General features: G+C 49.3%; 1 protein-coding gene and 2 pseudogenes across 2 annotated transcripts in view; all 3 read right to left on the bottom strand.

The window, feature by feature from the left end:
- Nucleotides 1-3,476: 3,476 nt before the first annotated feature.
- Nucleotides 3,477-6,300, bottom strand: LOC144135153 (uncharacterized; annotated as a pseudogene).
- Nucleotides 6,301-7,172: 872 nt separating this feature from the next.
- On the bottom strand, nucleotides 7,173-8,981 carry LOC144134271 (uncharacterized; annotated as a pseudogene).
- A 4,582-nt stretch (nucleotides 8,982-13,563) lies between these two features.
- LOC144132826 (transcription factor YY2-like) overlaps nucleotides 13,564-27,735 on the bottom strand; it is a 28,326-nt gene continuing 14,154 nt past the window's right edge. For both annotated transcript variants that reach the window (XM_077665506.1, XM_077665507.1), the window contains exons 6-7: nucleotides 24,782-24,951; nucleotides 13,564-16,828 (exon numbers count right to left, since the gene is read on the bottom strand). In XM_077665506.1, coding sequence (XP_077521632.1) covers nucleotides 16,759-16,828; nucleotides 24,782-24,951 — 240 coding nt within the window. In that variant the 3' untranslated portion in view covers nucleotides 13,564-16,758. The remainder of the gene's footprint in view (nucleotides 16,829-24,781; nucleotides 24,952-27,735) is intronic.

The following is a 27,735-nucleotide window of genomic DNA, read 5'->3' as shown; positions in this document are numbered from 1 at the left end:
CTCAGTTTGAGCGTGACGTTCTTGTACACCTCGACAGACTTGCTGAAGTCTTCGACAAGGTTGTCGCTCCACGAAAAAGGGCATGCGGGCAGCGATAAGAAGCTGGGCGCATGCTCGCAAGTGTACGTTATGTCGTCGAAGTCGTCGAGCGTTCCCGATCGGAAGGCGTACAGAATCCGGCAAGCGATGCCGGAGCCAGGGTATACGCTCTCTCGCTCGTGGAAGTGGAGGGACCGCAGGCTTGCGCAACTCTTCACTGCGGTTTCAACAAACGCGATGCTAGCGGGCTCAGAGATGGCCTCAACGTACATACGTGTTAGAGTCGCAGGCGCGGCTGACCGCTTGCGGTGCCGGTCCGAGGGGGCGGAAGGGAATTCATCTTTCGGTTCCTCTAGCACTGACCAGTACAGGGTCTCGAGTCTAGGCAGGTTGTCTCGGACCAGTCGAAACAGAGTCGCGGGTTGGAGGCGGCTGTGAACGCAGCGCAACACGACGAGGTTCTTGCAGAGCCTGATCCCTTCCGCCAGCCTTTGGGAATTGGCGAGCACGTAGTGGCTGACGTCCAGCTCTGCAATGGCGTCGGGCCGAAGTTCAGCCATTACGGCAGTGAAAACGCGCGGCAAGTCGTTAAGGGTAAATCGTGCGCTGTGCAGCCAAGGTCCGTCGTTCACAAGCTTCTTGAGCCGCCTGCACAATGACTGCATGTTCATCCTGTGGTGCCAGTCTAGCAGGCCGAGTATGGCAGTCAAGACTCGGTCTGGAAGCGACATGAGGCCGCCCGGTTCTTTTTGCAGATCAACTGGTCGCGGCGGTTTGACGTGTGCTGCTCCTTCCACTTTTCGTCCACAATGGCCTCCGCGTCCTCGTTTTTTCGCCGGCATCCTCTAGACTGGAGCGGCCCGTTGGCGGTCGCACACTTAAGCAGCTGATATACTCCGAGTTTCCGCCTAGTGGCAGTTTATTCCTTTCTGATCACGTGCCGATCACTGCGCGATATCATTTGCTGCGAAGCAGATAATTGGATGTCTTGGCCCCACGTATTCTGTCGGCCTGGCCAGGTGACAGTGATTTCGTCACTACATCTGGTGACATGGAACAGAACGGAAAGGTAACCCTGGCCGTACGGCACGAGGATCGTGTGAAGCTCGTTGATTTGACGATAGGCATGACAAACCAGTTCGTTTGCTTTTATTTTGTTACATGCTTATCATCCGCTGCTCCGTCTGTCACATCCTGGCTATAGCAGGAGTGCGACGTCACTTCAACAAAAAAAAGGAAGGGCACAAAGAATCAAAACGTCGTGCAACAATCGATTGAACCATAACGCTTTATTTAATGCGATAACTGGTCACCGGGAGAGGAAATTCGCGGTGGTGGTAGTAGAAAACATTTATTCGAGGCTATTTACGAGAGTTGTGTCACTGTCGGTGGACATGTCTGCCACGCCGTTAGGAATGAAACGAAGCTGGCAGTGAATGATCGAGAGAGCGGCCACGTATTGCAGTGATCCGGATGTGTTCCGAAATTGTTTTTTGAGGACCGCGGCGGCTGCGTTTTTATGGAGGAAAAACGCTAAGGCGCCCGTGTGCTGTGCGATGTCAGTGCACGTTAAAGATCCCCAGGTGGTCGAAATTATTCTGGAGCCCTCCGCTACGGCACCTCCTTCTTCCTTTCTTCTTTCACTCCCTCCTTTATCCCTTCCCTTACGGCGCGGTTCAGGTGTCCAACGATATATGAGACAGATACTGCGCCATTTCCTTTCCCCCCGAAACCAATTATTATTAAAGGAAATGGCGCAGTACTGTCTGACACATCGGTGGACACCTCAACCGCGTCGTAAGGGTGGGAAGGAAAGTGAGAGTGAAAGAAGAAAGAGAGAAAGAGGTGCCGTAGTGGAGGGCTGCAGAATAATTTCGGCCACCCGGGGATCTTTAACGTGCACTGACACCGCACAGTACGCGGGCGGCTTTGCATTTCGCCTCCATCGAAATGCGGCCGCGTTCAAACCCGGGTGCTCCGGATCAGTAGCCGAGCGCCCTAACCACTGAGCCACCGCGGCGGGTCATATGCTTTAGACAGATGAGTCTGGGAACTGCATGGGAACAGGGACGTTGTCCGCCACTGCCTCTTTATTCTTCCGTACCGGCCAAGCACATCGTCCGAAAGGCGAGTTGACCTACGTTGTTCCGAGCTTTCCAACGAAATCACATGCTAGCCAGGTGTGTGGGTTTCATTCCGCACATCGTGTTCAATTTTCAGGTGACCGCAATTCCGACATCCCCACTAAACAACCTCAAGCTGGCCTTCAGAAGCTGGTTTCGCGCCTTTTGACGCATTATACGATCAGGATATTGTCGTGCCTATACGCACCCTAATGTGGCTCTGTTGTGAACGTGCGCGGAAAGCGCTTCAATTCAGTGCAGTGCTTGGCCGCAGTTGTTTGAGGCGGCTTAGAAGTGAAAAGCATGAACGCGCTTGTTTTCCGTTCTTTTCTTATGCTGAATGTAACAACCGACAACGTGAATGTCTTTTTTTTTCGCCATGTTTTTTCTTCCCGCGCGCTCCGATATCATTGGGGTCAGAGAATTAACCAATGAGATCGTTACTCATTCTGAGCTATCCTGTGATCGTGGCAACTTGCAACTATGATTTAGAAGCAGTTGAGCATTGTGCTATCGCAACTGCACGTATAATGATGTCCCGATTGCTTAGTATGAGCCGTCTTTGAGGGCTTTTGTAACACGCAAACAACTTAAAAAAAAAGGAGTTGCTAACGCTGGGCCACGGTCCGCGGCGTACTGTATTACTCCGCTGGCCCATCGTAATAGTAAACAAAATCAACTATTTAACGTTTGAATATATTAAACAAGCCAGGTATCAAAATTCTAGCTCCTTTAATTTTTCTTGTGATTAGTTTCTTTTTTTTTAGGCAAAAGGAAAAGTTTTAACAAGGGTCTACTTTTTTGTCGTGGAGGAAATCCGTGAGCCGGTCGTGAGAGTGGGCGGAGCTTCGCTGCAGACTGAAGTTATTGTTGTTAGGGTGTAGTGTCACCTGAACCTGCATTTTTGAAGTAGCCATGCTTGCTTCGGTAGACACTAATTTATAACGCGATAGCGTTAGGGAGCTGATGTCGCAGATAGTCCGCCGGCGTCGTCGTTGACCGTGAGCAAAAATGGCAGGGGTTCAACGTATAGCTAGTCAGTCAGTTATATTGAGTTTAACGGCGCAAAAGCAACTGAGGCTATGATGCGCCAAACACTAGGTTACAGTATTCCGTTAAAGGTGAAGCTTTTATGCCCACAGGGTTTGTTCAAAACACTGACTTCCTTGAGAGAGAAAGAGAGAGAGAACAACTTTATTGAAAATGCCTGCAGAATTGGTTGGGCTCCCTCCACGCAGGGAGGACAAGCTTTTACCGCGACGCGGCCACTACGTCAGTCTCGTGCGTTGTGCTCCTCGAGGTCTTGGTCCCTCGCTACTTCCGCGGGTCCGAGAGGGCCGCCGTCCCCTTCCTGGGGGTGCTGCCCCCCTTCTCCTCGATCGGTTTCGCTCGGTCGCTGCCTTTCTAGAGCTGCCGGGACCTGCTGGACGGCCTTGAGTTGTGTCTCTTGATCATAGCTCCTCGTTGCAGCCTCTAGCTGCGGCAGGATCGTCGTCTTCTCGCGGATTTACACTACAGTCCCAAAGGATGTGAGCCGCGATAGCTCTCTCCTTCGCGCACAGTCTACACACGTCACTCGCGTACACACGTGCTTAGCTAGCACCGGGGTGAGCAGGGATCCCGTCTATAACTGTCTGCATAACACTGCCTCCTTCCGGATAAGCCCCGGGTGAGGTGGCGGCACAGTCTGTCTGTTCAGTCTGTACCATTTCACCATTTCGTTGAAGGCGGTCATCTTGTCCTTTGCACTGCACCGCGACCAACACTCCGAGTCGGCCGTGCTTGCAGCCGCGCTGTTGGTTAGTCCTCGCGCGGTCGAGTTGGCCGTCTCGTTGTGGTTCACGTTCCCGCGTTCCGACACGTCACTGCCCATGTGGGCCGGAAACCACTTGATCACCACAGCACTTTTGCGTCCGATGTCTTCGGCCTTGCGCAGTATGCGCGCGGCTTCACTACATACTCTACCCCTTGGCGTACTTCTTCACTGCCGTTCTAGAGTCACACAACACTGTAGTGCATACGGGGTCGGAGAGGGCCAAGGCGATGGCCACCTCCTCCGCCCGGTGCGCTTCTCGAGTCCGGACGCTCGCCGCGGTCTTCGTTGCACCCGTCGATGCCCCGACAACCACCGCCGCGTATGCGTCGCTGCCCCCTAGATACTCCGCCGCGTCCACGTAGACGGCGCCTTCTTCTCTGGCGTGAAGGTCCACGAGAGCCTTGGCCCTCGCCAGCCTCCGCTCCTTGTTGTGCTCGGGGTTCACGTTCCTCGGGATCGGGCAGACCCTGAGCTTTCTGTTGATGCTATCCGGTATAGGTACGTCTTTCTGCTGCGTGCCTTCCCTCGGCTCGAGACCAAGGTCCAGCAGTATGTCTTCCGGTTCTCGTTTCAGAGAGACGCTCGAGTTGCGCCGTTCTCTGTGCTTCGGCTATTTCGTCCAGCGTGTTGTGGACTCCCAGCGCCATGAATTTTTCGGTGCTCGTGCTCCCGAGGAGACCGAGTGCCGCCTTATACGCCTTGCGTATGGTGGCGCCTATCTTGTTACGTTCGCTCGGCCTCCAGTTGTGGAAGGCGGCCACGTACGTTATGCGGCTAACTGCGAAGGATTGAGCGAGCCTATAGTCTGGTTCTCCTCCTTCATCCCCGCTTTTCCGTTGGACACCCTCCTGATGAGTCTCATTGCCGCGGTCGCTTTGCCCGCGAGCTTGTTGACCGTTTCACCGTTGACTCGGTTTCGCTGGATGAGCAGCCCGAGCACTCGAATCTTCTCGACCTCCGGTATTACTTGGCCTCCCGCCGTCTTGGCCATGATCTTGGGACGCTCGTACTTGACTTCCATATTCTTTCTTTTCCTTCCCGCTCCTTTCAGTGGAATCACCAGCAGTTCTGACTTGGCCGGAGAGCAAACGAGTCCAGACCCGTCAAGCTGCTCCTTGATGGCGTTGACCGCTTCTTGCAGCGTTGTTTCGATGTGTCCGTCGCTTCCTCCCGGTACCCATAGCGTAACGTCGTCGGCGTAGATGGTGTGCCGGACGCCCGCTACTCTTTCTAGCCGGTTGGCCACCCCGATCATCACGAGGTTGAAGAGTAGCGGGGAGATCACCGAGCCCTGCGGAGTTCCGACGCTGCCCAGCTGCTTCTATTCGAGCTGCAGGTCTCCCGCGCAGATTTCGGTGGTCCGGTCCATCAGGAAGTCTTTGATGTACTGGTATGTCCTCCTGCCCATGTTTAGCCTGGATACTTGGGCCAGGATAGCCGAGTGCCTTACTTTATCGAAGGCGCTCTGCAAATCCAGCCCGAGTATGGCTCTGTTGTCCTTGGTGCCCGTCGTATCGTCGATGATCTCGTTCTTCAGTAAAATCATGGCGTCTTGCGTCCCGAGCTTTTTTTCCGAAACCCGATGATGGAATTTGGGTAAAGCTCCGATTCTTCCAGGTAACGCTGCCACCTGTTCATGAGAACGTGCTCGAGGACCTTTCCCACGCACGAAGTGAGTGAGATCGGCCTGAGGTTCTCTATGTTGGGCGGCCTGCCAGGCTTGGAGATGAGGATCGTCTTAACTGCTTTCCATTGCTTGGGCAGCCTTCCTTCTTGCCAGCACTTGCTGTAGAAGTTCGTGAGCGTTTCGATGGCCGCTTCGTCGAGGTTCTTGAGCGCTCTGTTAGTCACTCGATCAGGACCCGCGGCGGACCTGCCATTGAGATCCTGCAGGGCAACTCTGACTTCCCACGTCTGGATGTCTAGATCTAGCGTCTCGTTCTCGTTGCCTTGGTACTCCGGGTGTCTTTCCGTGCGGGTGGTCGGTAGGTACTTGGCGTCGATGCGTCGCTTGACCTCGTCCTCCCCGTGTTCGCAGATTGCCTTGTGTAGGATCCTGGCCAGGTTGTGTTGGTGGCCCTTGGTCTTGGTTTCGTCGAGTAGGTGCCGTAGTATGTTCCACGTATTGCCCTTGTGCATCTGTCCGTCGGCTTCGTTGCAGGCCTCGTTCCACTGTTGGGTGCATAGCACACTGCAGTGGACCTCGATCTGCCTGTTGAGCTCGGCGATCTTCTCTCTTAGACTTCGGTTGGTTCGTCGCTTCTGCCACCTCGCCTTTATGGACTGTTTGGCTTCTATCAGGTGGGCCAGCCTACTGTCCATCTTGTCTATCCGTTCGTCCGTCTCCAGCTCTTTGGTGGCTCCTTCCGTCGTCTCAACGACGTTGGCCGCCCATTGCTCGATGTCCGTAATGTCCAGTAGCACTGCGGCTAGCGCCTTTCGAAAGGCGTCCCAGTCCGTAATGCGACGCTTCCGTATGCCGGTATTGCCTTGGCCTTCCAGCGGTACGACGACCTCCACGATGTAGTGATCGCTGCCCAGCTCTTGGCCCGTGGTTCTCCATTTCGCTTCTCTCGATCCTCCGTCGGTTTTGACGAAGGTAAGGTCCGGAGTGGTGTCTCTCGTAACCGATGTGCCGATCCTGGTGGGAAGGGCCGGATCCGTGATTAGGTTCAGTCCCACGTCGGTGGCGTCTTGCATCAGCTCTCTCCCCTAGGCCGTCGTTCTGTGGTAGCCCCAGTCTTGGTTCGGAGCGTTATAGTCTCCGCACACTAAGAGCGTATTGCTCCCCGCGACTGAAGTCGCCTTGTGGAATAGTGCCTTGAACCTCTGTTGTCCGTGGGACGGATTGCTGCAGACGTTCACCAGGAAAGTGCTCTCCTTCCTCCTCTTGCCCGTGATTACTTCCACCGTGCAGTGTCCGATGGCGCTTCTGCAGATTATTTAGTGTTCCATGAAGGTGATCCCTTTCCTGACGAAGGTGCAGACCCCTCTTCCCTTGCCCTTGGACGTGTTCGTTTTGCTCGGCGGGCTGTCGTGCGACCGGTAGCCCGGTAGTCTCGGCGTCTCTTCGCTGTGTGTTTCTTGAATCATTATGACGTCTGGTTTCCTCGTTAGTTGCTGCAAGTGTTGCTGCAGCACCGCTCTCTTGCCGGTAAAGCCGTTGCAGTTCCAGTGCCAGACCAAGAGGTCTCTCACTGGCGGTGTGGATTCTGCTGTACGTGCTGTCCCGTCCATGATTGCTGCAGTTTGGCGATGATCTGTGCTTCCATACCTTGTATTTGTGCCTGTATCTGCGTCTGCAGCTGTGCCTGCATCTGCGCCATCATGTTCTGGATCGTGCTCTGTATGGTCGTTGCCATCTGCTGAATCGTTTGCGCGGGCACAGTGATGCGTTCGTTGGTTACCTTGCTGGTCGCCTCAAGACGGTCGAGTCTGTCGTCCTGTTTTTCGATTCTCTCCGTTATCATTCGTTCCTTGGCGCACTCTATACGGCTCTCCGCTTGGGAGCCGGTTTCGCCGCTTTCGTGGCTCTCACGTCCACCTCTACCTCTGGTTCGTCCTCGGTTATCTCTTCTTGTTTCCTCTCTTGTGCGGGCTTCGGCAGCAGCTGCTGCTGTTGCTGCATCGCAATCAATGTCGTTAGCTTCTCGTTCATTTCCTTGATGGTTGCGTCCTGTTCGGCGATTCTCCGCTTTAGCTTCTCGTTCTCGTCTCTTAGGGCTTTTACCACCCCGTTCTCTTCTTGGATCTTCTTCGCGGCGTTTTGCGCCGGTGGTTGTCTCTTCTCTGCCATGTTTGCCTTGACTGCTTCGGCCCAGGCGACTCTCTCCCTCGACTGCGACGGTCTGTGGCGGCTGGCGCTCCTGCTTCCCTTGCTGTTGTCCCTCTTGCGGCTGCTGTCGCGCTGCCTCGAATCCCCGCGGGGTCTCTCGGCAGACGGCGCTCGCAGCGGTGAAAAGCTTTCCGGATCCGGTTGTTGCTGCATGGCTTCCATCTTGCGTTCCCATTGCCGTTTTTTGACCACGTACGGCATCTTGTACTTGTTTTTGCATTCCCTCTTGCTCGTTGGATGCTGTCCCCCACAGAGACTTGCACTTGGGCTTGCATTCGCGTTTGTGATCCTCGCTGGGGTTCACGATTCCGCAACCGAAGCACACTCTGGTGTTGGGATTCGGGCATACGTCTCTTCTATGGCCGACCTTGCCGCATTGCCTGCACACGTCAAAGTGCTTCCGGTAAAGCCCGCACCTGACTAATATCGAGCCATACTTGACGTAGTTCGGTACTTTCTGTCCGGCGAAGAGTACTGTCACCGTGGTTGTATTGCCGATTCTGTGTGCCTCCACCGCTCGGGGGTTGCGCGGGTTCACGATGTTTTCGGCTATCTCCTCCGGGGTGTCGTCTACGGCTATGCCTCGGATGACTCCCTTGACCGCGCCGTCCGGCGCCGTTCGGTAGGCGCTGATTTTGTATGTCCCGTCTCCTATGTTAAGGGCTCTGACCTTAGAGTACAGCGTGGCACGCCTCTCGTCCGGGGTGCTGACCAAGATGATGTTTTGCTGCGCGTTCGTGCAGATGGTGTCTGCTTTTGCTTCTTCCTTCGTTACTCAAGCCGCCGTCATGACGGCCGACATAATTATTGCAACCTCAGTTCTCGCTACGTTGAGACCTGCACGTGGTCTCATGACTATCTTGGTGCCTTCTTTCGGCATGTCTATCGGCATCCTCGCCGCTTTCATTACCGAGGCTGCAACTCTCTTAGCAAAGCTAGCCCTAGTCTTGGGTCTAGACTGGCGAGTAATGGCGGCGGACTCACCGTTTTCCTTGCCGGCCATGATCTGCTTGATGCACTTGCCGGAGGCCGGACAGCCTTCGGCTTATTCCGGTGTAATGTACTCTCCGTGAACTTCAATGCACGCGCGCCCGCCGAGACTGCCGATGCTCGGCGCTGACGCCATGTTGTCTCCCATCGACGTGGCCACTTCCATTTCGGACGCCATCTTGGTCGTACTCGTCGCCGGGTTAGGCCTAGAGGCCGGGCCCATCGCCACCGGTGGCCGTACTCGTGGTAGGCTTACGTTAGGCTTAGCGAAAAGTCCGCACCGCACCAGAGAAAAGTCCTGTAAATCACGTACCGCTTGGCCAAAACTGGTACCGGTCGATGCCCCGCACCTTCGCGCACACTTTGGTACCAATTATATCGCGGTAACTGTAAATTAACACTGCGTTAATTGGCATAATAGCAGGAGCCGATGAGAAGCACGTCCGCTCCCGTAGGCGACCGCAGCGCCCCCACCGGCTTCCTTGAGAAACTTAGAAAATACATAACAAATCAACAAGTGCTTGATCACCTGAACGAAACATGGGGTGTAATATGGGATTTATTCATTGTAGAATGTTCTAAAATACTTTTTTAGTAATAATAATAATAATTGGTTTTTTGGGGGAAAGGAAATGGCGCAGTATCTGTCTCATATATCGTTGGACACCTGAACCGCGCCGTAAGGGAAGGACTAAAGGAGGGAGTGAAAGAAGAAAGGAAGAATTTTTAGTTGTTCAAGCTTTTTACATGAAATTAAAGGGGCTGTGAAAGGGGCTCTAATAAAGTTTACATGCCTGGGATATTAAGCCCGCCGCTTCACAAATAGTGTCCAGCAAGAATTTTTTAAATGCGCTTTGTAGAATCTGAGTTATTTGAATTTGAATTTCAGCGTCTTCGCGCCTTTCCCTCGTAACGTTTTGCACACACTGGAAGGTAGGCGCTTCTCCGCCGACTCCCCTCTCTGGGAGCGGCGCTTCCCGACCCGCCGGAGCTAAGCGGCTTATTGGCCGCGACCACGGTAGCTGCCTGACGTCTGAATCTAACCAATGGCCATCGCTCAACATATATACGTAGATGCGAGCGACGGAAGAGGGTGCGAGCATGAAAAAACCGCCTGGAAGAGCTCGCCAACTTTCGCGCGTGATTGCGAGTCGTCTGCTGCGTGTAGAAGGGTATTATTTGGCTCTGGTTTTCATGGCAACAGTGCAATGATTAAGTGAGTTAATGTGCTCTCATCGGAAGGCGTTTCAGAGCACCTTTAAAATGTGGTTCACAGTGAGTTCACCACCACACATTGCGCAGACAGGTTTGTCTTGTTTTGTCAGAAAAAGGTTGTGTGTGTGAAATCTGCAGACGACATAGAATAACTTCTGTAAAACGCTCCTGATGTCTACATGATTTACATTGTCCAAAAATGGGCTTTACAGAATGCATTTTATTGTTTACTTGCTCCTCCCATGTAGCCCGCCACTAATTTCTCAATTTACTGTATATTAATTTCAAACATTCCCTGTGCGGTATGTTCGCGTGTTTATTTGACCAAATCGTGCCTGTGCTGCGCATGCATCTGCTTTTTCATTACAGACTACGACATGGCTGGGCGCCCAGCAGAATTTAACGTTATATTTTTTGTGTTGTGAGTTTGAACTATAATATGTATGATGTTTCCTATTATGGGTTCAGCTGCATGTCTATAGTGCAGTGCTTTGAGCACAGTAAGAAAGTAAGTAAATGATGCTGCTTATATTTTCTCTATTTGTTCTAGAGGTACGAAGATGACATAACACTCGGCACCAAAAACCGATGCACACTGTGGCAGTGGTATGTTTTTTCACTGTTTTCTTGAATTACTGAACTTCCAACATAACTGTTCTTGAGCCATCAGTGTAAAATTCAGCAAAGGTGTCATATTTTTCTTGCAGTGCAATCTATTCTTGTAGTGTGCTCGTGCGGAGTTTGCTAAATGTGTCAGTGTAAAGTCACGGGAGGCTGTACCATGGTGGCAGATGGTCTTGTCTCGACGAAATGTTACGTGGAGTATCTAGTACAGCTATCTCTTCGCATTTATCTTCAAAGCGCAGTAATAAAGGCCTGATAAAATGTGGTTTGTTGTTGAATAATCTTTTGGATGGGCACTTCGTGACAATGGGCTAGCAGAGATGTTTCGGAAGATAACGGATTTTTAAGACATATATGTGCATGTCAGTGGTGCGATTCTTTGATCCTCTAGAGCGGGCTCATTAGCTTCAACGCAAAGGCTGGCTACCAGGAATATTCTGCGTGCTCCAGATGATAGGTGCAGGCCAAGGTCTCTTGCTGAACCAGACTATGCACTTATAGTCCAGCTTAGAGCACACCAGAGAGTTATAGGTTTGTAAAAGGCTTGCTCTATCAGAACCCCACCGCTTTTGTGACACCACATTTAGGACATTGAGAAGCTTTCCTTTTAAGGCTGTTAATGTGTGGCGGAAATCTGAGTTTCTTGTCAAAAGTGATGCCTAAAAATGTGTGTTCTTTTTTACTCGGTAATGCGGTTTGGTTCAAGTATAGATTAGGATCGACCTGTAGGCCCCATTGCAATGAGAACGGAACAGCTGTTTTTAGAGGTGAAAATTTGGATCCATTTCTCTCTGCCCAAGCAGCCAGTTTATTGTCATTTGTATTTGTCTCACAGTTATACATGCTGGAGGAAATGCACGCTATCTGTAGGTCATCGACATAAACCGAATACATTATGGACTTAGGTATTACTTTAGCCAAGGAATTCATTTTTAACTACAGCCGAGCACACATATAAAGACCCCACTTAAGACGAACTTTCGCTTATAACGAACGAGACCTGCGCGACCGTCAAACTATACATTATTTCAATGGCACAAAATCGAACGTATAACAAACGTGATCGGTTACAGCGAACGCACGGCTAAACCCGGCGCTGCGATGCGAGATAACCTGCCTCCAACCCCTCTGTGCGCCTGGCGCGCGGTAACTTTTCCCTACATCTGTTGGACATAAAGTTTTACAACCCAATCCAATCCCGAGCCTCATCGCAGACGAACTGCCCGCCCCGTTTCGCGCCACTACACTGTAGTGCCGCTCAAGCGAGCTACCCTTTCCCCGCCGACGCCTTCCAAGATCGCCCTCCCGCCCCTCCTCACAACTCCGCTTCCCTCTCCTCTCTCTCTTGCAAATCCGTGCGTGGCCTCCGCGATCAACCGCGCCGCCGCCGGTGCTGATCGCAGAGGCCACGCTCCGTGCACGGCCGGTCTCGAGCGAAGCGCGCGCTTTTCTTCGCGCACGGCCTACTAAAGACCGGCCGTGCTTGATGAATCAAGCCTTCCGTGGGAGCCAAGAGGTGGCTGCACCAACGCTCAGAGATGCCCCTCATTGGTCTCTACGCTAGCGCTGTGCGTCTGTATCTATCTAGATTGCCGCTTGTGCACGTTGCACGTCTGCCCCGTCGCGCGTTTTTGTAACTCTTGTAGCGGTGCGGAGTTTCGTTAGCTTCGTTCGAATCTCGGGCCGTGGTTGTAATTCGGTATAGCGGACGGGAACAACGTACCAGTTCCCAATGTATTCAGCGGTACAGATGATGAAAGCGGGCTGGGTGGAGGTGACGACCACTTGCGTGCGGAGCTGCTTCCGTAAGGCCGGCTTCGTCGACACAGTGTCTTATGCCGAGCCTGATGCTTCGGAAGATGAGCAGCCCGGCGGCGATTTGTGGCAGCGCGTCGTCGACTCCGACATGGGGGGGTCATGACATTGGTTGGAATGATTTTATTTCTGTCGATGACGACGCCGACACCCCCGAACCGTGCATGGACGAGGGCACCGTTTCTGAAGTGCGGGACGTCAGTGACGCGGAGGAATCAGATGAGGATGAAACTTCGGAGCCAGCACCAGTAAGCGCGCCTGTAGTAATGGGCTACATAGAGAGCCTCAGACAACTTATCAATGCCAAGCGCCTCGGCGAAGAGCACGCTTCTACTTTAAACAAACTGGAAACCTCCCTCATCGGATCCGCGCCGCAAAAACAGACGTCCATCAGACTTTTTCACAAAGAAAAACTGTTTTTTTTACAAGTAACTGTCTTTAAAGCTGTGGTCCACTTACTACGAACTTCGGGATATAACGAACTGGCGCCGCGTGACGCTCATGTTCGTTATAGGCGGGCTCGACAGTATGAAGAAACGAGCGTACGCTATGGTGCAGCTGCTGCCGTGCCATTGCACGCGTGCTATGCCATTCCACACAGCAAGGTGGAGCAACTGCCGTTCCGTTCCACGTGCGATGTTGGTCCTTGAGTGCGCAAGACGATGGCATAACCAACATGGCAACCTGCTTTGACACAGTATCCTCCACTTCGGAGTGGATTCGTCGGTGTGATTTCGTCTGCATTTTTCAGCAAGTTCACTGGCTATGAATAGAGCATTGCTTCGTCTCTTCTTGCTTTAAATTTGCTTTTCGCCATTCTGCCAATGCTAGGCCTAACCAGAAGTCTTTTAGAAAAATGGTTCCCGTTGTGAAACTCCACTTGGCGCCAGATACCAATTAGCATTATTTTGGCATTTGCGAATATCATATGCAGCACAATCTCCTGTGAAATGCTAGCGTTTAACCCGATTATAAAGATCTTTGTCAAATTTTTGTCTTGACGGGAACAGCTACTAAGGCGACTTTGTGTACATAAACCGAACATTCACACCCCGATCTGGGCAGTACACAGGGGACAAAGGAAAGTCCACCAAACAAACATTAGATCACAATAGAAAGTCTTTTTATTATTCTCATTACTTCTTGTTGCACAAAGCAATCTGTACAGCAAACAGTCAAACGTGCCTCTTCGCACACCAAACCAAAAAAGCACTGAATGCTCAGAACAGTTGGAAAGGATAGTAGAACATCACACACACTGCTGTAAGCAGGGTGCAGTTGGTACAAACAGACAAGAGAAGAAAAGTATGAGATGACGATTCTATGACTACACGCGCGCATTATGTACACATATCAAATAATACAAGTTTTTTTAAATTTCCAAGCTCAGGACATGGGCCATCACATCCAATATCTGCAACACACCACACCATCTGTTCGAAACGCAAACCGCTGCTAGAGGAATAGAAAGAAAAAAAAAGAAACCAGCACTGCACACAAAACATCATATTTACATGACGGCGGTTGTGGAGTGACCCTCCTGCTCCTAGCAGATACTTAGACAATGTGCCTTGACAACAGTGGGTACCACACCTTAGCACACTTCTGGTACTGACTAAACATGCACAATTTGAATACACTGCTGACCTGCACCAGTCTACTAAATTTCAATTGCTGTACAAGCCTGCCAGATATAAAATTTAGACAGTTCGTGCAAGTCTGCCTCACCACTGATATATGCTAAAATAAGTATGACAAACTAAGATGCCTCTCCACAACCACTCAGGTCAAATAATACAAGCATGTTGTGACATGCACCACACGAATGTGCTAACGTGAAAAGCAGATTTTGTTTTTCGCTAACACTCGCCGCACAAACGACGTGCGATCCAGCAAACGGTGAAAGGAAAATGGCACATTTTCAAAGGTTGATGTTGCTCCAAATTGGACAAGCTTCATCTTGAATGACTGGACAAGCCTACTGAGCAAGCCTAACATTGCCCAGTTAATGCATGAAGCACACAAACCACTGCATGACAGTTCCTTTCTGGCACTGCAGGTAGCGATTCCTGCACTGGGCTCACAAGTATGAAGTTCGAGCCACCGAATAATCTACTTCCATGATTACAAAAAACACAGAAGAGAAGCCTGCATGCACACACACTTTGATGGTAAGAAAAAGAAAACACCTTCACCAAATAAAAGTGACTATGCTGTGCCAGGCATAAATCTCATCAATGCCCATTCTGTAGTAGCGACACTAACCTGTACATTTCGCCGCCGGATGATGCTGTCTGAAAATATCCTCTGCTAGAAAAGTTGTTCTGCCAGTAAAGAGCAAACGCCCTACTCAACTCGCCGGCGACACGCCAACCACACACAGTTTCTCCATCCGCAAAACCTTGCTACAGCTAGATGCACAACGCTGACTGCGTCCCACAGTTCTATGCTGTGGCCTTCCAGGGGTAGGGGGGGACACACACACGCACCAAGTTATCGCGTGCTGCCCCAGGCGTGCCGGCAGCAATGGTGAAAGTGCAGCAGGTTTCTCAATAGAAAATAAAAGGAAGAACTCATGACGAACAAATACCACTGTGCCTACAGGCAAGAGAAGACTGCTGCCCGTGCTATGTGCTGTACAGCAGCAAATGATGGCAAGTGGGCTGGGGAACTGCAACCTACTACTGGTGCCGAGGATCATGGGAACTATGTACAGTGAGATGTGCCGACCATGTCTGAAAATGTGACGCGCCCACAAGCCGAGCACCACTCTCTCCATCAATATTCATATACAAACGTGCCCTCGCACAATTGCAGAAGGAGCAGAAAAGGCGAGCAGCGAAGCTGTCATGGCAGCCATTTCCAAGAAAGACATTAAAAATAAAAAAAGAGGAAAGAAAAAAATGGCGCCAAGGTTTTAACGAAGCGACTATATCAATTACACTGGAACTGAAGTCTGCACCTGTACTCCATTTATTACATTCACATGCCTTTGCAGTTAAAACGCAGAACTGCGAACTGGTACACCCGGTTACCATTTCAATAGATAGCAAAATAATGCCAGGTAAAAGCGAAACTTCCGGCTGATGATTACGCTTATGCCTTCCCTGCATCGACTCTTGCGTCTAGATTCGCATGCTTCTCCAAAGCTGCGCCAAACGAGAGTCGAGAGAGAGTAAAGACGGGAATGGCAAAGTGCTTCGCTGCACCAGGACTGTCTTCCAAACTCTGTGAAAATTGTAATAACCACAAAATATCAACTTGCTCACTTTCAAGGTTCAGTGCAGACAATGTGAAACAACTGGGAATAGTTCCTGGGGAACAGGCGACCACAGTTCAGGTCCTTGATTTTAGTCGAAATGAGCATTTGCTAGTGCCCCTTTCTTGCACAATTCAAATCGAGGCGCATGTATCCAGCCTTTTTCAAGGGCGCACAATGCACCGAGGGCATCAAACCTAAGAGCCAAAAGCAAACTGCACAAGAAGAGAATGCAAACAAATTCATAATAACAAGAATAACGTAACACAAATGCCATATGGTTCTTGGAAGTTCACTAGCACACTTGTGCCAACATGATCCCCCAGCAAAGGGTAGTAAAAGGCACCATCCTCTGCAGTTTTAATTAGAACAGAACACTGGAACATTTCTGTGGACACAAAGGAATTGGAAGCAAACGAGCACGACACACTTCCACATAGAGCGTGGCCAAGCAGATTGCTTTCTAAAGCCGCCTCGATAACAGAATGTGAAAGTCCGTAGCATGTTCCCGAGCTCATCAGAATCCTAAAACCTTTACAGCAAACCGCCTTAATTACCGATACTCTTAGAGCAAATGAAGAAATAACGGAAAAGACAAAAACTGGTCTAGCTGCTGCATGGAGCGGGATGATGCGATTATGAAATGCTCACACTCGGGCACACACACATACATATACACACTAAGAGAAGATGCACACATGCGGTGAAAAATGACAAATTTTGATAGGAGTGCTCAAACAACTGAAAAAAAAAAAAAACGCACATACACCTTCACAATGCCAACAGAAAGAAAGTCAAGAAGCAAAGGCAGGTAATCGCAACTAAACACCAAGAGCAAGTGAACCTTTGCTCAATGCGATGAGGGGTGTAGGGGGGTGGGGTCAGCACATGCACTAGTTGCGACGCCGTCTGGCATCGACTAGAAGTGTGACTGCATGCTCCAGCTGAGGAGTAAATGGTGGCTCTGAGCTGGTTCACTGCCCGCCTTTCACCCCAAAACAAAAAGTAGTGAACTATCTCTTGTCTGTGTACGTGCGTTTTTTTAATCCTGGTCAAAGGTGAACGTGACCTTCTGTGACTCAACATCCGACAGCCTCTGTCCTGTGCCGTTTCTGCAAAATAAAAAGAGGAAATAGAAAGAAAGAAAATGAAGTGAAAAATTAGAGAGAGAAACACAGGTGCGGGTGGGAAAAAAAAGGTGAATAGAAATGGAAGCAGAGGAAAAAAATGTGTTGGTTAACTCATTTCATAAGAATTCCTGTTACCTGTCCGACGCACAGCTGCCTTCAATATGAATCAGAACATCTAGGCACATCGCCTCATTAGGTGACATGAAAATGGCAAAACGTAAACTTCATTGATGGGCAAACATTTTTCATCATACTGTCTCTCTACAAAATAATAAACATGCTGATACAGTCAATGTTCTGACCTAATTCAAGGCAGCTGACTCTGGACAAGATAAACAAGTAAAAAACAAAAAGGCAAGCCTTTGAAGAACCCACGCAGAAATGGACATCTCTTGGTTTTACAAAAGCATGAAGTCCGTTAAACCAAGAGCCCCTCCCAATTCATTTCTGTTGGAATTTTTTACAGACTCATTAGACAGTAATCCGTTACCACAGCAAACTTCAATGCAAATGACAGTTAGTGCACCAATGAAATATCATTGAGAACTTTCATAACATGTTCCCATTTGTCATAATATTTAACAACTGACGAAACGAAAAGCTTTACGCGTCTACACAAGGCATTATTCTCCCAGCAACACATAACACTTTGCTTGTTTTTTTTTTATGTACTATCCCTAGGTATGAGTACTCCCTATGAGACCATTACTACGAGACAAGTGGTGAAAAAAAAAAAGAGCCCCCCCCCCCAAAGAAAACAGCACGAAAATCCAAGAATTAATGCCAAAAAAAATTAAAGAACTCTTGCGACCTCTCAAATGCTGGACACAAGATGGAACTGCTCCTAGCGGATAGTAAAGTCAGTCGCATGCATAATGCATGGTATGGTTACCATAGCGGTGTAGGACACAGGTGTTTGCTTCCTCTAAACATACTGCGCAGGGCCTTCTTCAACATACAATGTCCTTACAGGCTGTCCATTGAACTGAACAGAAAAGTCCATCAATAGCATACATGCAAGAGCTACTAAACAAAAGCTATGCGGTAAAAGATGGCCACAGGTGATCACTTCTACCCTGCAGCCTTTGTAGAGGTGTGTCCCCCACAACACACTGCATTGTGTTCGAACGCTAAAAAAAGAACTGCACCATCATTTGAAGGACAGGCACAATCATTAGGTTCTCCAGGACTAACGTCGACTAACGCAACAACTTTACACAGGTCAAGAAGCTAAAACTGGTGGAATTCCCCTCCGTGCAGTAAAAGCATTATTAGTAAGTTTTCTGCCATTACCTTTAGCCCAGGTTTGGAAAATTCATGGCAGGAAAAGAGAGAACACTGATCGGCTCATTTTCCTCACGCAGAGTGCCTACTCCGAAACTGACTCTCCAGCTGTGTACTACTGCTACAATACAGCCACACTACAATGCATTGTTACAGTACAAAGGGTGGTACACCATCCCTGGGAATGCTTTGGCTGGATGTATCCACACTAAGATCCTTATTGACAAAACTTATAGAAAAAGTAAAACGTATCAGCTAAACACTGCTGAGCAAGCATACTGGATCACCCAAACATACACCATGTAAAAGTGTGCTTGAAAGCCGACTTCTAAAAAAAACCCTACAACAAAAGTCAACAACCTTGCAACAAAAGTTGCTAAACATCAGTTGCTAAACGTCAGTCTTTGCAAGGGCAGTGAAGAAACCATCCGCAACGAACACAGGTCAAATGGCTTCCGATTCCTCTATAGTCAACACAAACATTTCCAAAAAAATTTTCAACAGCATTTCACCAGACTTTGTCGATGGTTAACAGAAAGTAAAAAGAAATTTTTGCCAGAAGCTGGAAGCATTTGCATTAGCAGTGTTCAAATGGTTCTCATGCTACCTATTCTTCTTACTTGACAATTCCATTAAAACACCAAAATGAAAAAAGCTGCTCCGGAAATCATCAAGAACTCAATATAAATTGACATACAAGCAGGGTATATGAGCTTTTTATTCGATATGGAACCAATTAAGAACACGTTAATTAACCACTTCGGAAAAGTAAATGTAGAGGCAATATGTTTTTGTAAAGGGCTGCATTATCCGCAGCAGCTGTGGTCAGTCATTTTGTGGCTTACATGCTTGTGCGCACAAATGCTCGAGTAAGAACCCGACAGGCGTTCTTCACACCGAGAAATAGTACCATAAAACTCGGTATGGCTGTGCAGCAGATGGTTGCAGCAGCTGTGGTCACCAGACTTGGCTTGATATTACTGCTCAACAACTACACATAATGCACATATGCACAGGTTTGCATCGCTGCCTTGGACTGTTAGCAAAACAACACTTCAAGCATGCACTAGCACCCTTAAGCCCCAGTGACACCTAAGACGGCTCCAAACACCACTGGCAAAAGCCACACAGACGCACACTCTCTTTCAGTGCTCCACAAACACGACTCGCACACTGCTAAAGGCAAGGAAACGCAGCCTTGAAAGCCAATTACAGCCACCACTAGCCTGTGCCATCTGGTACAACACATGTCAAGCATGACCAGTGTAAAAATAAAACAGGATAACCAAAGAGATGGGAACCATAACAAGCACTGTACTGCGCGCATACGATTCCTGCTTTTCTTTTTTGCACTGGTTAAGTCTGACGCAAACAGCCTTCTACCACCAAGTGAGCTTCCTCGAATAGCCCAAAGTCTGCTGCACACCACAGGGCATTCGTAATAAGCTCACGAAATGACCAAACAGCAAGGGAAGCATAGCACTAGAGCCATGCCAACTGAAAATTGCGAGTACAGTCAAACCCCACTGCAACGAACAAAGAATTTCCAATTTCGCCTCAGCAAACAATATTAAGTAATGCCATTATTTTCCCTCACACTGAACTTTTTTCGGAGCAGGGTTTCACTTCCACAAAATCTTTGTTAAATGAAGGTGAACTTTAGCAATTCATTTCACAATGTAAGAAACATAATGCTGCCCATTCATTTATCTTAGCACAACTAAAGATGCCTAGAGTGTTTAATACCCCGTTTGGATTCATTCAAAACAGCTGCCAAGGTCAGCATGCACTTCAACAAAAGGCATCGTTAACATTTTCCGTGGATCAGCACTCGATGACCACATCATGTGACACGCATGAACACGCGCTCAATCCGCTGCGGCACACCCTGCACAGCGCAAACTTATGGTTCGAGGAACTCGCCTAAGTTGTATCTTTTCTCCCTCATGTGCAAAGAGGAAGCAGCGGACCACACCTATGCTGAGACCACGAGCGGATAAAAGTGGCACGGCTCTGCGAAATGAGGACCGGACCACAAAACAAAAGGCTTCATGGTTTTGACTGTTTCGTCGCCTATGCTAACCAGCATTTCAGATCCCCTAATATTATCAAAAAGTGTAAACAATAACTGACCTCGAGCTAATATGTTCAGCCCAAAGCCTAATTACTAATTAGGGAAAGTGAATGACAGCGGAGCTCTTGCTATGACTACATTAGCTGCCACGCTGCCTAGACTTTTTCATTGTCTCTGCCTCCCCTCTCGGGGCCACCGTACTGCAGGTGCTGCGCATTACCATCGTGGCACATTCACCGTCTCATCTGGCCTTGACCAATCACATGCACGCGTCTATAGCCGTACAAGCCTTGAAACAAAGCACGAGGACAAGCTGTAAACTGTAAATTAATCATGAAAAGTTTTTGTTTGTATTTTCGCCTCCATCTCAAAATGCTTGAACGATCTTGGTAAGGTTCAAATGTTCAGACAGAGATATCAGCAAGGCTAGGTCACCATGCAATGGGGAACTGTGAAAATAGCGCAAAGGTGGTGAAGGTTGCCAAAGGTGACTGGGTTGTGAAAATAAATGCTTTTTTTTAACTATCTAGTGCAATTTTCCACTGTCCGGCACACTTCGCAATCGAAAAGTATCCGCTTGAGTGAAATTATTCGTGGGTCCCATGAATTTCATTGTAGTGGGGTTCAACTGTACAAATTTGCACAAAAGCTCATGAGTGATGCCCAAGAAGCAGTGCTGTTCAGCTAAGAAGTTTCCAGGCAACCTCTTGCCTGACCAGAACGGTCATCAAGCAATACGGTGGTGCGCCCGCTGTGTTCGTGTGCCTCTCAGTGTGGGCAGTGCGGAGAGCTCCTCTGTGTGGCTAAGACATGCACGGCGCCAGAACCCAACACGAGCCACAATGCACAGCTTGGCAATTGTTGCAACGTCATGCTAAGTGTCATGGAAGCTTCAATGCCCATTATATAGCTTACGCAACAAAGACTAGCTAATTATTAAAAAATTGCAGAAACAGAATGTAATAACAGCAGAAAGAAAAAAACTAAAGAAAAACAAAAGGCCCTGGCTCTACATCAAAAACAGATCCCTACAAGACCCAGGAATTAATTCCCATACAAGTGCATTCTTTCACGTGTAGTAAAACGTTCCAGTTTTATTACAGTTCTTCACTGGTGTAACTGGTTTAATGGCTTAACTAGCAGGGCTGATTGCAAGGTTGCGCTTGTGCCTCAACAACTGCAGCTGCTTTTTTCCGTGTGCTTTACTTAGCTTGTCTTCAAGCAATCATGAGCTGTCATAAGTACCCTCGGCTGTCATGCACAGCATGGCGTGGCTTGCATTGAGAACTATTTCTAGCGCTGAATAATGCGGCAAAAACGACGACAGAAGCAAGCAAACAGACAGTAGAAATGGCAATCACCAGCTTCGTCGGATCAGAGCATGTATGTAATGATTGTCAGTGCAGGGTGGTGGTTTGGGTTTATGGGGTTCCCAAAGCAGGCTGGTGGTGTCATTTCAGAACTCTAGCAGCGAAGCCCATGCCAATTCAAGCACTCTGTCCTACATTCCTGTACACTTTCGGCACATTCTCTCCCAGCTAGCACCTTAAGCAAACTCCCAGGATGTGAGGCTCAAAGAAGGGACAAAGAGTTTTCACCTTCAAACAGGGCACCACATAACCAACCTATGCTCACAGGATAGCACATAAATAATAATGAAAAGAAGAAACCATGGCGCACAGGAATATTCTTGCCAGTAAGAGACAGAGTCATTTCCAAGTGGAATCGCAACTCATGCTCGGGCAACCCGGTGGGCAGGCTGTGATGACATCACAAGGTCCCATGACCTAGGTGGTCCACCTGCCACATGGGGGGCCATCTGGGGCAGGATCCCCACAATCCGGTGGTCACGCAGAGGGACCTTGCAGACAATCACTAAGTGGCCGAGTGGAAACTCTAGTGCTAACGCACTAAAAATGCCCCACCGATCTACAAGCCCAGGCACCTCCTGAATATGATGCGGATGCTCTGAACACCCAAGGCCCCGCTGCGGTGGCTAAGTGCTTACACCATTGCCTGTTCTTGGCTCTTTCCTCAGCTTTTGCATAAGCGTCCGCAAGCCCACGACCTTGACCTTATGGGTGAAAACGCACCTCCGACCCAGGGGCCCAGTATCTTCCCACACAGCATGTTCCGAATATGATGCGTGTGCTTTGACCCCAAGGCCCCCCCCTGCAGTGGCATAGTCATTGCACTATTTCCTGTTCTTAGCTCTTTCCCGAGTTTCACGACGCTGGCACAGGCATCTGTCACCCCACCCCTGAGATGGCCTACTGGACACAGCATCCACTCCAACATGCGAGCTCCGATATGTCTCCCTTTGTTCTCGATAACAAGCCAACCAATGCTGGATCTTTCACCTCACAGATTAATATCGCCCTGTGACTTTGTTTATAGGTAGGCCTTCCCCCTCTCGAGATTGTAAAGTAGTGGTCTGTACAGTGTCACATGACCCATTAAAATCCTCACACACAACCCTGACATGACCCTCAAAATCTCCACGGAAGGTGACACTAAAACTCTCCGACAAATTATGCGGATGCTCCTTCAACTTCTTGATTACCCCGCAGGTAACCCCCCTCCTGTGCACCACAGTCAAAGCATCAGGCCGACAGAAACCAGACAGTGATAGAGAGATGAACGCAAAGGCTAGTTAAGGCATAGAAGGGGGCTGGCAGTGGCACATCACTGATACTCTGACGCTTCCTGGGCTCCGCTACACCAGCCAGACAAAAAGCAGCCCAAGAGGAGAGGGGGGGGGGGGATCGGAAGAGGAAGGGAGGAGACAAGGGGGAAGAGAGAGAAGAGTGAGAGACAGTCAGCCCACCTGCCTGCCAAAGGAAAGGCTCAGTCTGGCCAACATGCACAGAGACAGGAACCAAGCGAAACGAGCTACGGCCGGGGATTTCGGCCAGCACTTTCTCAAGTCTGCGGTGATATAGTAAATGCTCGTTAATTTGAACTCGAAGGGAACTGCAAAATTGTTCGAATTAGGCGAAGTTCGAATTATCAAACAGGCGCTAGAATGAGTGGTTATAGTGGCCCACCGTGCGGGCACAACTCGGGACAGTCACATCTAGACTCATTATCGTGAGCTAGGCGCTACTACACGTTCATGGCGGGCATATTCTAAGAATTAAATTCCGCCAGTTCTAATGGGAAATGAAATAAACTGATCGGCCAGTTATGTGCCAGAAACAAGTACAGGAATGTATTCGCGTGAGCAGTGAGCTTATTTATGCTCCAAAACATGTTGATTTACGGGGAAGGGTTATCAAATTAAAATTAATCGGCGAAGTGCATTTGCTTGCGTTTCTTCTGCCGAGACTTCATCGGCATCATTTGCAGCTTGCCCAAAGGTCCTGAGCAACGTCAGAGTTTTCACTGACAGCGAAGTGGCGTGCTGCAACATCGAGTGCCGATGCTATTTCACGTGCACTTGGCAGTGGCATAGTCTCGTTGCCGCCGCCGCCGGACTCATCACTGTCAGCTGTTCTCAGCGCACGTGAGCCTTGCAACGTCTGCTGGGAGCATACAGCCTCAATTATATCGGCTTCACTCAAGCGCTCCAACATCTCCACACTGCTGTCCATGTAGCTTGCGTTCGCAGCCCCAACAAAATACGCCATCGCCCAAACCACCATACTATGTTGTTTACACCACGTGATCGAGACCCAGTGACCGCGGCACAGCGAAATCTGCTACGGCATGCACCGGAACGCGAGCTCCGTGAGCCTCATGCACTCGGCCTTTTTTCTTTTCCATTGTTTTACATCTCTGGTAAATTTGGAGCCTGTTTTACTTGCTATGGGTCAACTTCTACCTACGAGGAGCGGTGTCAGCCAGTGGCTCCTAGTTCGAATTAACCGTAGCGGATGCCGACTTGTTCGAATTATTGGGAGTTTTCCGCATTGAAATACACAGTGCTGTGCCGAGACCCGGGCATCGGTTCGAATTAACCGTAAGTTCGAATTAACCGAGTTCAAATCAGTGAGCTTCTACTGTACCTGCATGCTGGATTTACTCTGCACGGGGGTACTTAGAAAACCAAATGGCATGGGCTACTAACTCAACCACTGCACTCAAGCCAGCAGAACGAAAAAAACATGCAATCTGCCATAACAACAGGCGAGCAGAGCATGCGGGTGCCAATGGCTTCGCCACGGGTGTTCCGAGTGTATGCGGTTTTATAAGCCGAGGGGAGCTGTGCAGTACTTCCGCATGGCTAATGAGTGTGTTACAGAATCTGCTATAAGGAGTACACAAGTAATCAATATTTCCTTCAGCATCAATGCACCAACAATAGTTCCTAATGCATTGCAATAAGAGTTCAGGTCCAATATTTGCAAGACAACCCACATTATTAGTTCTTTTTAAATAATGACACCGCATTAGATATGACAGCCCTAGCTCACACATTTCTCATGACAGCTTATCGTTCTACCGTCTATCGAATGCAAGATCACGGCAAAATTCACCAGCTTTATCACAGCCACACATTACCAATGACAGAGAGTCAGCCGAAACGTCAAACAGCGATGGCAAACCCAAACTTCAGTTTTCGGTATACTACTCACTTGGCTTTAGCGTGGGTGAGGATGTGCGACTTGAGGTTGGTGGACTGGGCAAACTTCTTGTTGCAGCCGTCGAAGGGGCAGACGTACGGCCGGTCACCCGTGTGGATGCGCACGTGTGTCCGCAAGTTGAAGTCCAGGGAAAACCGCTTGCCACACCCTTCGAATGTGCACTGCACGATGCAAGGGGCAAATGGCAGCGATTTTTTTTGAAGGGCTCATCCAAAAATTTCAGAACGAGAAATGCACAACATCAGTACAAATGCTAGCTCCAGTCTATGTATGACACCAAATGCTTTCATTGCAAGGACATTATTTGGTGTATAATTTTAAAAAACGCCACAAGTTTCTTGAGAAGTCCATGATGAAAAACAGCGTGAAGGGAAGACAAAGGACACACAGGATGATGCAAGTTCACCATGGGCTTCGACCAACTTGACCAACTTTTGGTCCACAGCTTCCCGAAGAGCCTGCCCGCAAAACATCTTCAGATATCATAAGCTATTAATACATAACGCCACGACACTTTGTGCGAATGCTCTCAGGTTGCGCTTCATTAATTCTTGTTCTTTCTGTGCACTCAGAGATGACCCTGACCCAAGTAACTTGAAAGTTCCTATTAGAGCAGCAAAATGAGCATTCGGAGCCTCGGGGTGCTTTCCTGTTTACTGCAAGCGCTGTAAATGGCTCATTCCCCCAGGTCCTCGAGTAATGCTGGCGTAGCCGTCACAAAGGAAGAGTGCAAGGAGGAACACATGCACTGAGTAGAGGGGGGCATTGGCGAGGCAGTGCCCACTGGTTTGCATGAGCCTCCTCTTCATTAACTGCCTGGCAGTAATAAACCACTTGAACGATAGATAAACTCCTCGAGTGATCGCTTCAGATGCCACGGAAATGCCGGGGCCAGTGGATGCACAAGCCTGGAGGCTGGCAAGAGACTGCAAACTGAACTGCAGGGCCAGAGAAAATCCAGCTTGCGCTAGAGTGCGAGGACAATGTCTAAATGTATGTACAGTGTTGGGGATGGCACTTCTATCCCACGCCCCCGAAGAGACTGGTTGGCAGCGGTGCGATGAACCGGGTGACATGGTGCTGCATCTGCGGGTGAGTGCTTGGTTTTTGCTTTAGACCCTCCAGGCTTCAAATTCTGGGTCAAAAATTTGAACTGCTGGTTGGTCGGGTGTATGTCTGTAGCACAGGGGTAGTCGCTCAGAGTCACCATGAGCGAGCAAAACCAATATTTAAAGGCAGCAACCGTGGACAAGATGAGGTTGTCGAGGGAAAACCTGTGGTTTTTGTGCGATGAGTTGGGAGTGGATGTGGAGGAAAGCGCAAAAGATTCTAACATTATCCAGGCAATCAAAATTTTTGAAACAGAGTTAGAAGATGATTTTGAAATTGCCTGGGACAACACTCAAAAGTGGGCAAAAAAACAACAGGGTAAAAGAGCTGCGGAAGCTCAGAGACAGAAACGAGAGGCAGAGCTGCAGGAGCACAAACGAGTTCTCGAAGAGGCTATGCAGAAACTAGCAGCAGAGCTAGAGCAGGTCGAACCCGAGGCTGAGAACAGTCGGCTCTGTAAAGGCATCGAAAGGGAAACAGAGGGGAGCCCTTTTGGCCTGGTAAATTGGGCAAACTTCGAGTTGTGGAGTCACTGTGGCGTCAGTGAACAATGTGTGGCTAACTCTGCGAAGCTGGCGTATGAGAAGTGTGGAGCTGCAGATGGGTTAATATGCAGTACTGAGAGCCACGCTGAGGCAGGGGACGAGAGCCCAACTATAGATGAGCAGTGCGTTTCTGAGGAAGCACTGAGTGCAATATGCAGGCCGTTCACTTTCTAGAAAGTGAACTGCCGAACTTGGGGGCAGAGGAAGGTCCGTCTGTCAGCTGTGTGGAGCTGACACTGCTTTGCGAAGAGGCCAGTTTAAACTTGGACGAGCCCAACTTGGGGGCAGTAAAAGGTTCGCCTGTCAGCTGTGTGGAGACGACACTGTGTGCAATACAACTGACCGCTTTCTCCGGCACATCAGTAATAAATTCGTAATTTTTTCTTGAAATTTTATTTTCCGGACTGCCTGATTTTTCGTGGTCCCTAACGAGTCCGAAAAATTGGTCGTTGACTGCATTGCCTACATCAAGACAAAACAACACAGATGCGAAGACCCAGTAGGGGCACACCAAGCAGAGGCAAGGCAGGTTCAGCACCAAGATCCTACAATGTGTGATGTAGCAGCCAAGACATAACGATGCAGGCGCAAAGATTAAATGACAGTTTCAGTTTTGAAAGCAACCGCCACAGCAGCTTTGGCATTCGGTTGCTGATTCCAGGGTTGCGGGTCCAATCTGGGCGCCGCAGAGCGCATTTTGATGTAGGCGAAATGCAATAGACACTCGTGTGCTGTTGATATTAGCGCATGTTAAAAAACCCCAGGAAGTCTAAATTAATACGGAGCCCACTGCATTGGTTCCAGACTTAAAACCTGATAACTTCAGACATTTTAGCTCTGGTTTGCCAGTCTATCTCACAGAGAGAGAGAGAAAAAAAAATTTCCTGAGCCTGAGGGCCCCAAACGTCGTATTTTATGTAGTGACAGACAGTTTCGAAATTTTTGTCTCAAAAAGTCAGGCACCAAGAATTGAAAGGAAGAACTCACTCTCAGAATAGAACTCCCCCAATGCCCCAAGGCATTCCAGAAGTTACCCTGTACCGCCTACCGTATTTACACGATGGTAAGCCGACCTCCCCAAATCACATTTCCGAAAAATAAAAAAAAATTCCGAGGTTGTTTAAGCTTGGCCTTGAATAGTTGAACGCGATAGCATTATCCAGCGGCCGCTGTTTATCCTAGCCGCTATCGGCTGCCGTGCGCGGGCGTGCCCGTGGGCACATTCCAAACCGAAAATGTATTAGTCATGGGACTACTCGCCCACATTTGCGCCATCGTCCTCACTAGCGC

The sequence above is a fragment of the Amblyomma americanum genome, chromosome 5 (genome assembly GCF_052857255.1).
Source record: "Amblyomma americanum isolate KBUSLIRL-KWMA chromosome 5, ASM5285725v1, whole genome shotgun sequence".
Lineage (NCBI taxonomy): Eukaryota > Metazoa > Arthropoda > Arachnida > Ixodida > Ixodidae > Amblyomma > Amblyomma americanum.
Note: the sequence above shows the minus strand (reverse complement) of the source record. Positions and strands in the feature narration are given on the sequence as shown.